The sequence below is a fragment of the Urtica dioica genome, chromosome 6 (assembly GCF_054948205.1).
Source record: "Urtica dioica subsp. dioica isolate 48M chromosome 6, U.dioica_male_clone48M_v1_H2, whole genome shotgun sequence".
Lineage (NCBI taxonomy): Eukaryota > Viridiplantae > Streptophyta > Magnoliopsida > Rosales > Urticaceae > Urtica > Urtica dioica.
Genome location: NC_142761.1, coordinates 7186880 through 7198433, shown reverse-complemented (window position 1 = coordinate 7198433; position 11554 = coordinate 7186880). Strand labels below are relative to the sequence as shown.

At 34.9% G+C, this 11554-nt stretch overlaps 1 protein-coding gene across 1 annotated transcript; it reads right to left on the bottom strand.

Annotated features, from left to right (window-relative positions):
- Positions 1-833: 833 nt before the first annotated feature.
- Positions 834-9972, bottom strand: LOC149393198 (disease resistance protein ADR2-like). Its single transcript, XM_089617938.1, has 10 exons — positions 9294-9972; positions 7861-8905; positions 7466-7777; positions 6599-7351; positions 6058-6381; positions 2624-2634; positions 2231-2514; positions 2034-2160; positions 1545-1627; positions 834-1255 (listed from the first exon to the last, which is right to left on the bottom strand). The coding sequence occupies exons 1-10, from the start codon at positions 9785-9787 to the stop codon at positions 834-836; spliced, it is 3855 nt and encodes a 1284-aa protein (XP_089474064.1). The 5' UTR covers positions 9788-9972.
- Positions 9973-11554: the final 1582 nt, after the last annotated feature.

Genomic DNA, 11554 nt, shown 5'->3' with positions numbered 1-11554 from the left:
CTCGGGTATCAATGAGCAGCCGTTGAGATTGAGAGTTATAAGCTCGCCAAGATGCTCAAGAGACGAAGGAACCTTACGCACACTCGTACAATGTTCAAGATATAAATGCTCTAACTTTGAAGATTGAGACATATCTGGAAGTTTAATCAGGTTTTTCGAGTGGCAAACATCAATTTTTTTTTTCAAATTCGAAAGTTGCTGTAGCAAAAAGCAATAAGTCAAAAGAAGTTATAATATGTCTTTTTTGGTTGTTAATATTCATATTAAAAACTCCGATGAACCTTTGTAACTACCTATATTCCTTCCCAAAGTTGAACAATATTGCTGAATGGAAGGTTAAGTCCGACAAGATATTCAGGCCTAAAATTCTGTGGAAACGACTTCCATGGAAACTCCTCCCAAAGGAGATATCGAAGAGAACCAGGAAAACAGTGAAGATCGAGCATTGCTCCACTTTTTATTGAGACTTCACAGTACTTGTCAATGTTGGAGTATAAGACTTAAAGTAATCTGAGCTTAGACATGCTCCGAAGGCAGCCGAGTCGAATTCTATTATACTAATCTTGACATATATAGAAAAATTCCTTCAATTTTCGTTGTCCTCTGGAAGTTAAAAACAAGTTAACTTATAATATCATAGAAATATTCATAAATATTTGAGGCATATTTCAATTACTTACCCTGTTGGTCTCTAAGATCCAACAAGCATCTTGAGGAATCCAAAAGCGAGTACGATTTTCTAGCTCTACGCCGGAATTCACAACACTCAGAGCCATTTGTTGTATCAAATCATGGATACAAAGTTTGTCATCAATATTGGCAGATATGAGAGACTAGTCAACAAGATCATCTATGCCAGTTTTTGGGTGCAAACCACAAGCTTCTGAAATCCTCTCGGCATCGGCTCTGAACAAGTTCTTGAAAAAACATGCCACATCGAGAAATATACACTGCTGCATTTCCTTCTCAATTTCGCATATCTCCCCGCGGAGGAAAGAACGCAAGATCTTCAAAGCTAGTGGAATCCGCCTGACGTAATTTATGATCTTCTCGTTTAGTTTGCGAGTAGAATCGTCCTCTCGATGGGCCACTTTCCTTAGTGCAGTAAAAAAGAATAGTTGAAGCGCTTCATCGAAATCTAACTCCTCGACTCTGTGTGTGTCGTCAACTTCTCCCCTATGGATTTGCATGTCTCTCATCGTTACGATGACTCTACTTCCCGGGCCAAATCGATTAGCATCTTCTGCGAAAACATCTAATTTTTCCGGATCATTCACATTGTCGAGAACTACTAGTACCCTTTTACCTCTAAGACGTTCGCGGTCGAAGAACGTGTTTATGGCCTTGTTCCCACTCGACCCTTATGTCTTTGATGAAAAATCAAGCATCGAACTCGGAGTAAAGACGATGAAAGACAATGCGCCCAAGAGTCGTCTTGCCTATGCCGCCCGTCCCCCAAATGCCTATCATGCGCAGGGGTTCCGGTGAGGCGACACGCAGCAGTTCTTCGATCTTTTGAAAACGCCTTTCTAAGCCAACAAAACCTGTGAAATCGTCTTCCAGGTGAATGGAGTTCAGTTTCTTGAGAACGTCTTCCACGATCTTCTTTATTAATTCAAACTCTGACCTAGCATAATGAAGAGAATTGTAATTAGTTGAATATTATTGAATCACGGAATAAGATAAATAATGAGAACTAAAAGAGAATGTTTTGTATAACGGAAGAGTAATAGTAATAACAAAAGCCAAGGGTTTATTTCTTCGATGGATCAAAGATGTAAGTATTTATTAGAAAAGATTATAGCATACATGTCATGGCCTCCTTATTCTCTAAAATTATGCCTGAGTTGTTACATTCACTATAGCATTTAATTGATAATTGTTTGTAACTGAATTCTGGAAAACTGCTTGACATTTTGTTGAAACCATTTGTACTCCGTTTCAAAATATCATAACAAAACAGAGATCCAAAATAAGAACAAAGATAATACTAGAGTATTCATTTAGGAAGTAGCTCATAATTAATTGTGCACCTAATAACATTTGAACCCCATCCAGATAAGTTAGCCGCTTCTTTCAGAGCCTCTCTCCAGATCTTTAGTTTTCCGATTTCGCCCTTGAAACGCTTCTTAAGATTAGCGAACGAATCCTGGAACGTTTCTTTTTGTTTTTGGACATGAGGAGGGTCAACGTTTGGAAACCGGTGAGACGATCCGATTGTTTCATTTACGGCATTCGAGGATGTGCACAAGCTCGTCCAAACACCACGGCGAAGACGCGTAATCTTTTGAAGAGACGATTACGGAGACTTTCGATCTCCGAATGGCGTCTTTGAGTGCTTGCGAGATCTCGTCGCCTCTTTCGAGTTCGTCGTCGTCTCTGAAGGCTTTGATGTTGTTTTGCACGAATGAAGTGTAGAGACGGTCCGTGAAGTTGTAACGAGTGTCCTCGCCTCTGAAACTAAGAAAAAATCGTACTCTGGACTTGAAACACTTGCTGAACAAGAAGAAGAAGCTGCCATTATTTTTCACAGAGAAAATATCCTTAACCCATCAGATATTTTTATATTCACATACTCTCTCTGTCTCAAGGAAGAAACTAATGCAATTGTTTATAAAAATACCATGAACTTTGCTGATATATAGATTTGAACAAAAAAAAAATGGAAATTGAAGTTGAAGTTATAGATTTGAACAAAAAAAAAATGGAAATTGAAGTTGAAGTTGAAGTTTGTGGATGTAGAACGACTCATTACTTATCAGCTTCCTTGTATTGTCCAGGAAGACTTTTCTAAACGCCTGGGGTATCTTTTTTTGCGGCATTTCGTCGAACGCCTTGTGTGCAGAACGTAAAAGTCCATGGCTGGAAACGAGAATCCGAAAACAAAAATCTGTTTATGGCAATGCAATACACATACTCTGTTTGTCCACTCTCATTTCATATCAACGAGCTTCACATTGGAAAAGCTTATAGACATTTATTTTCTTTAATTGTTTATTCATTTTTTATTTTATTTTAAATATAATAAGGATATTTTAAGTTTGTTAAATTTCATCTTAAAATCAATAAATAATTAGCAAAATAGCGAACTCAAACGTTGAGAATTGCTAAATAGCCAAAGTTTTGTAAATATTAGGTAAATAGGCAGCAGATTTTAATTACACATCTAAGTTTACTAAAATGCCCAAATTTCTTCCCACCCAATCGATTATTTACATGTATCAACTGCAGAATATGTAAAGTCCAAAAATTGTTATATCTAATAAGGAAAGAATATATACTCGAATTCAGTAAATAAGAAATAAATAACGTCTAATATATAAGGAAACAAAATAACAATAAAACACGCATGTAAATTTCAGTTGCTACATATAAGGAAACGAAATTAAACCCCAAATTATGTTCACACTGAATTTAGGGAATTCTGAAACAAATAACGAGATTATTTACATGTATTTAGGAGATTATTTACATGTATTTACTGCAGAATATGTAAAGTACAAAAATTGTTATATCTAATAAGAAAATAATGTATACCCAGATTCAGTAAATAAGAAATAAACAACGTCTAATATATAAGGAAACAAAATAACAATAAAACACCCACGTAAATTTCAATTGCTACATATAAGGAAACAAAATTAAACCTCAAATTATGTTCACACTTGATTTAGGGAATTCTGAAACAATTCAAAATTCAATTTCTGGGAATCCTGAACAATTCAAAATTCAAATAATTTCCGGATTCAAATCTAAAAGGACAATCTCCGGAATTAAAAATAATAATATTCTGATTGGTCCACGTCATCCAAATGACTATTTATCTATTATTTACAAAACCTTGGCTATTTAGCAATTCTCAACGTTTGAGTTGGCTATTTTGCTAAATTACCCTAAAATCAATTGGTACCAAGTGAAGAGACTCAACTGATATATAAAAACATGTTCATTTACACACCCAATCAATGTGGATTTATCCCACTTCAATACTCCCCCTCATGCGTAGCGTGACCAAGCCCAGTAACAATCTCCCTCACGCTACGCGTGGGTCGGGCCAAATTCAAGTTTTGTGAATGCACAAGGCTCTGATACCATGCTAAATTTAAGGATTACGAAAATAGAAGAGATAGTCTAAATGATAGTTGTCGAATAATACTTAACAGAAGATAACTACAAAAACGCAATATTATCAGGGCACTTTTGGATTTTTTTAAAGAATAGGAGTGGGCCATTACACATATCAAGTTGGGGGAGGAGTCCTGTAAGTTATCCAAAAATTAATGATAAAGCAATGGCACAAAATAGGCCGGCGCAGAAAAACCATAAAAACCGTTAACCAGATCGGACCAGTGGTTTTTAGACCGCCGATCCAATTCAAAACGATTTTTTTTCAGCCGGTCCGATCTAGCTACTCTTTACAAACGGTTAGGTCCGGATTTTTATTTTGAACAGCAGTTCAATCCGGACCGGACCGGTTTATTACTAAAAAAAAATACAACCCTAAATCAGGGGTTTAAAATTTTTAATGAGTGTTTTTTATTAGTTGATTTGTTTTAACTTTTAAGTATAAGACTGATTTTCCTGGATTTTCTGTAGGATTTTGAAGTTTTGTTGTCAAATAATCTGGTTGTTAATTTTTGTTTTAATTTTAATGAATGCAATTATGTCAAACCTATCCCGTTTATTTTGATTAATAAGTATTTTGCAATATATAAGAGGTTCAATATTTTGAACCACTTAACAATGATAAGACTTTAATCGAGTTAGAAATGCATCAAAAATATATAAATCAATGCGTAATTTAGTATATTTTTTTTTTATGAAGATTGCAAATTAAAACAAGTTACATAGATCGGAAAAAAAAAATTATTTTATACATATAAAAGGTACTGTCACAGTGTCACCCAAATTTTTTAAAAACATTTCAGTGTCAATGGCTGCGTTTGGTTGATATCAAAATGTCCTGTTTTTGTTTTTAGAAAAAAAAAACTAAACTGTTTATCCGGTGTTTGGCAAAACTGTTCTTACAAAAAACTTCAAAAGCGATTTTAGAGTTTGTACATAAGATTGAAAAACTAGCCGTTTGGTTAAGTTTTCCATTCCTGTTTTCTGTTTTCTGATTCTAAATTCTAGAAAACAGTTTTAGAAAAACTGTTTGGTTATAAATTCAGAAAACAGATTTAGAATCATGTTTCTGTTTTCTTTGAAATTTGTTTAGAAAACAGAAAACAATGAAAAGTTGTTTTCTATTTTATCTCTATACAATTGAATGGAAAACATAACCAAACAACATTTAAAATATTCCGAAACGTAATTCTAAATCTGTTTTTTAAATTTAAAAATTAGAATCAGAAAACAGAATTTAAAAACAGAAAACGAGTTTAGAAAACTAAACCAAACGGCCCCCGGATTCTTAGTTTTTGGAAAGTGTTTTTAAGTTTTCTATACAAATTACCGTAATATTCTCGTACAAAGTGTTTCTATCTAAGAGTGAAACGTGTTATAAAATTTGTGCATTTTATTAGAATGTCGTTGGTCGTTGGAGTCCAACAGTAGTTTATCTTGTTACGTTATCTTTTTTCCTCTTTGATTTTTTTTAGAAAAAATATTTTTTATATATATGCATATAAATAAACATTAATAATTGTTATTTAATTTTAAGAACATGTATATTTTAGTCTTTTTACTATAATATATTTATTTTACCAAACGTTAAATCAACTTTTATTATCAGCAACAACTGTTTTATAAACAGTTTACCAAACACCTGTCGGTTTTTGAAAGATTAAAAGCACTTTTTAAAAAAAACAAAGCTATGCCAAACAGAGCCAATAATTAACAAGTTTATAATAAAATAAAAAATTAGAACTAAAAGTTAAAAATAAAAGAAAAAAATAAAAATTGAGAAATATAAGAACATTGGTGTCCGGTTCTTTTTAAAAAAAAAAAGAAACGTGTTGTCCGGTTCTAATGCCCTTTCTTTTTATTAAACCATCTTCCAGTACCTGCAAGTTCACGTTTTTCGCATGTCTGTTCCCCACGTTATATAATACTGACCCCACACTCTGTTACATTGGCGCCAATATTGCCATCTTCATTGTGGCCAACCGCGAATCTAAACGACGCTTTGTTAATACCAACGTAGGATAGTTGACAAAGAAAGTTGAATTCTGTGTAGCCATCTTTGTAGAGCCGCCTCAAAGGATTCTCTCTTTCTTCAGAATCAGAGAAACTGGCAACGGAATATACATAGAAGCCCATGTTTTCGTCACAAGAGTCGAAGCGTACGTCGATTTCGTCAACAGAGTGAAAGAGTACGTCGATTTCGTTACCAAATTGATGGTTAGCAAACATACGACAAATTCTTGCCAGCGTCCTTTCCTGCCATATGAAACATAACGTCACTACTCATTCGTATACGTCATAAGTGATTCCTCAACATAAAATCTAGATATTGAGATATGTTAGGATTTTATTTTACGCAGCAGAACAAAGTTTCTAGTGGGTGTCTGCACATGTCAAAATATTAGGGACAGAAAATCCCAATTCAATAATAATAATGAAAAAAAAGCATTCCTGTTTGAAAGCGTATACGTACTTCAAAAGGTGGATGTTCGACATCAAAGCCGCAGCTGTGCTTGTTCGACATCAAAGCATTCTTGTAATAAGGACTAACCTCAACCATCAGAACACATCTACTGAAATGTTGGCTTACATCTCCCTTAAATCCCAAGCGATTAAGAAAAAGAAGGCGTAGATCTTTCTTCCGAAAGCCAGTTTCCAAATATTTTGTGAGAAGAGTCCTCGGAATCGACATGTTTGCCACTAAATTTGTACAGCCGCTGAAATCATAATGCAATGGAAGCACCGGACAGAAAGCATCCCTTGAACACTCATGTATATGAAGTTTTATGCAGTGACTGACTAGAGATTCAGAGAGATGAAAGGTCAAGTTTCCATCATCGCGTAGCTCGAATACTTTGTGGATCCTTGAACTACTCATAAAATCAGAGAAACTTGGGGAACATGGAAGGTTTTTGCAACCAGAAACATTTTTTATCTCGATATAATCTTGGTACCAAACCGACTGAGGCAGTAGCTCAATTGGGGTTTTACTCACAACCAAAGACATGATACTGTTGGGAAGCTTTGGAAAATTGCGTATCGACGAGCATCCGTTGAGATTTAAAGTTTTAAGCTCGCAAAGATTCTCAATTGACGAAGGAACTTCAAGCAGACTCGTACAATGTCCAAGATATACATGCTCTAACTTGGAGGCTTGAGAGAGATCTGGAAGTTCAATCAGCCGTCTTGAGTGGCTAAAATCTACTTTTTTCAAATTCCCAAGCGGCTGTAACAAAAATCCAAAGAGACCAAGATGATTAGATTAACTCTTATTTTGTAATTATTCATAAACAAAACTCTTAGCTACTAGAACAAAAAACATATGAAACTTTGTAACTACCTGTATTCCTTCCCAAAGTTGAACAATATTGCTGAATGGCAGGATAAGTTCCACAAGATATTGAGGCTTAAAACTCCGTGGAAATGACTTCCATGGAAACTTTTCCCAATGGAGATATCGGAGAGTATCGGGAAAAAAGTGAAGGCCAGACCTGTCTCCACCTTTTATGGACACTTCACATGTCTTGCGAACGTCAGAATGAAAGATTTTAAGTAATCTGAGCTTAGACATGTCTTGAAAAGCACCCGAGTTGAACACTATTCTACTGATTTTTGACATATCAAGAATTATTACTTCGATTTTCGCCGTCCCCTGGAAGTTAAAAACAACTATAATTGATAAATATCATAATTAAAATGAGGCAAAAATCTTTTTAACATCGTTTAATCACTTACTCTAGTACTCTCTAAAATGCGAGAAGCATCGTGAGTACTCCAAAAACGACTGCGATTTTCGAGCTCAATGTTAGACTGCACAACACTCCAAGCCATTTGTTGTACCAAGTCATGCATACAAAGTTTGTTGTAAACATTGATATATATGAGAGACTTGTCAACCAGATCATCGAGGCACGTTTTTGGGTGCAACTCACAAGCTTCCAAAATCTTCTCTGCATAGTCTCTGAATTCATGTTTAAAAAAACACGCGACATCGAGGAACACACGCATCTGTATTTCATCAAGTCTGTCATAACTCGTCCTCAAAATATTCATAATTTTTTCGTTTGGACACACTTTCAATTTGTTCAGCTCTGCTTCCCAATTTTCCAGCGTCTTTCCCCGGAAAAAAGAACCAAGGACTTTCAAAGCTAGTGGGATTCCATCGGCATAATTTGTGATCTTCTCGCAGAGTTGACGAGTAGAATCATCCTCTTGATGGGCTGTTTTCCTTAGTGCAGCCGAACGAAACAGTTGAAGGGCTTCTTTGAAATCTAACTTCTCGACTTTGTACGTGTCATCAACATCTCCCCTAAGGATTTGCATGTCTCTCGTCGTTACGATGACTATACTTCCCGGGCCAAATCGATCAGCATCTTCTGTTAAAACTTCTAATTGCTCCGGATCATTCACATTGTCGAGAACCACTAGGACCCTTTTCCCCCGGAGGCGTCTGTGGTCGAAGAGATTGTTTTCGGAGTCATAGTACTTCTTCTGGCCTTGTTCCCAATTGACCCTTATGGCTTCGACGAAAAAACAAGCATCGAATTTGGAGCAGAGACGCTGAAAGACGAAACGTGCTAGGGTCGTCTTGCCTATGCCACCCGTCCCCCAAATGCCTATCATGAGCAGGGGTTTCGGTGAGGCGACACGCAGCAGATCTTCGATCTTTTGGAAACGCCTTTCTAAGCCAACAAAACCCGTGAAATCGTCTTCGACGTGAACTGAGTTCAGTTTCTTGAGAACGTCTACCATGATCATTTTTATTAGATCAGACTCTGACCTAGCATAATGAAGAAAAGAGAAATGTAATTGATAGAATTATTGAATCACGGAGTAAGATAGATAATGAGAACTAAAAGAGAATGTTTAAAGTAACCCAAAGCTAAGGTTTTATTTCTTCGGTATATCAAAGATAGAAGTATTTATTAGAACAGAGCATATCATACATTTCTTAGCTCCTTATTATCTAAAATTATGACTGAGTTGTTACATTTACATTAGCATTCAATTGATAATTGTTTGAAACTGAATTCTGGAAAACCGCTTGAAAAATTGTTGAAACCATTTGTACTCCGTTTCAAAACATCATAACAAGACAGATCCAAAATAAAAACAAAGATAAAACTGAGAGTATTCATTTAGAAAGTAGCCACTAATTAATTGTGTACCTAATGACATTTGAATCCCATCCAGCTAAGTTAGCCGCTTCTGTCAGAGCCTCTCTCCAGATCTTTAGTTTTCCATCTCCTTTGAAACGTTTTGCATGATTAGCAAACGAAGCCTGGAACGTTTCTTTTTGTTTTCGGATATGGGAAGGGTCAACGTTGTAAAAGACCGGCAAGACGATCTGATTGTTTCTTTTACGGCATTCGAGAATGTGCACAAGCTCGTCCAAACACCACGGCGAAGACGCGTAATTTTTTGAAAAGACGATTACGGAGACTTTCGATCTCTGAATGGCGTCTTTGAGTGCTTGTGAGATCTCGTCGCCTCTTTCGAGTTCTTCGTCGTCTCTGAAGGCCTTGATGTTGTTTTGCACGAATGAAGTGTAGAGATGGTCCGTGAAGTTGTAACGAGTGTCCTCGCCTCTGAAACTAAGAAAAACATCGTACTCTGGACTAGAAACACTCGCTGAACAAGAAGAGGAAGAAGAAGCTGCCATTATTTTTCACAGAGAAAATATCCTAACCCATAAAATGTTTTTATATTCACATACTCTCTCTGCCTCAAGGAAGAAACTAATGCAATTGTTTATAAAAAAAAAAAATAGCATAAACTTTGCTGATATGTATATTTGAAAAAAAGAGAGAAAAAAAATGGAAATTGAAGTTGAATTTGTGGATGTAGAGGGACTCATCACTTATCAGCTTCCTTTTATTTTCCAGGAAGACTTTTCTAATCAATGGCGTCCCCACTGAAGAGGTCATGCGCGTAGAGTGACTAGAGTCATAGCAGGTGTATTTACTTTGTAATTGTAATCTAGCCAAATTTTCAGTTTAATTTTCGAATCTAGCCAAATTTGATGACGTGTCATATTTATGTAAGATTGTATTTACTATATTAGCCTTGGTTTGGTTTCAAAACTACTAGCCCACGTTTTGAAACATGGTTTTGTAGCCGAATTTGTTATATTCGGTTTATATTTCGAATTTTAAAAAAAAAATCTATATTTAGCAAAGTTGGTTATTAAGCGTTTTTTTCTTTAATGAACATTATAGCCGTGTAAGGAAATACAGTGTAAATGTTCGTAATTTTTTGTTAATCTCCGTTGCTTTGTTAATTTCTGTTAATTATCGTAAATTTACATATGTGCAGGTAGAGCCGATTTCTTTCTTTTCCTTTAATACGCATTTAATACGGTATTTTTGTTTTCCAAATTTATTTTCTAATTTTGAACGGGATTTTATCATAATTACGTGTATTCATTATCTTTTTGACTTATTCAATCAAATAAATATTTCATTTCCCTTTTAATTACATCACCGACTCTCCTATTATGAATTCAAAAAACTGAAATTAAATTGCTGAAATTATAGTCGTGTAAGCAAATACAGTGTAAATGTTTGTAAATTTTTGTTAATCTCTGCTGATTTGTTAATTTCTGTTAATTATGGTAAATTTTTTGTGCATTTATTGCATTAAATTTTCTCTTTTAATTACACCACCGAATCTCCTATTAAATTAGCTAAATATCCAATTAAATTGCGAAAAAATCTGAGATTAATTGGCTGTATACAATTCAAATCGGTCAAACGTGGGCTAGTGTTTTGATCAAGTAAGTATAAGAAAAAGGGTAAACTAGGTATTTTATATCCGTAAATTTCAGTAAATGGCTAGATTGTAAAATTTACCAAACGTTAGCTAGATTCCAAAAACCATGTTTCAAAATGGCTACGTTGCTAGTTTACCAAAAAAAAAAAAGCATTTGTGAATTAAAAAAAAATTCAAAGAAAGTTTAACTTTTACACTTGTCTCAGTCAATATTCCATTTATACGTAAGTCGATAAATCATAAACTATTCACACGCATCCCTAATTATAACTCATCGATGTGCTCATCGATGTGTTATATATATATATATATATATATATATATATATATATATATATATATATATATATATATATAAGTGTAATACCCTGGCGTAAACCTGGCTTAACGGTAGCGGGACGGGACGAAATCCCCGCTACCGTTAGGCACAGTAGCGGGAGCGGGAGTTCCGGCCGATAATTTTTTTTTTTTTTTTAATTTCGGCCGTTGGATCTTTGTCGAAAAAATTCATTATAAAAAGTTATTAAAAAAGGGTATTATAAGTATCTGATTTGTTTCATTAAAAAGGAAGGTTAGCGTTGCAATTATTTAGCTGAAAAGTTATTGACGCATATAAAATTCATTATAAAGTCAAATTACAAAGACTCCGATAGAGATA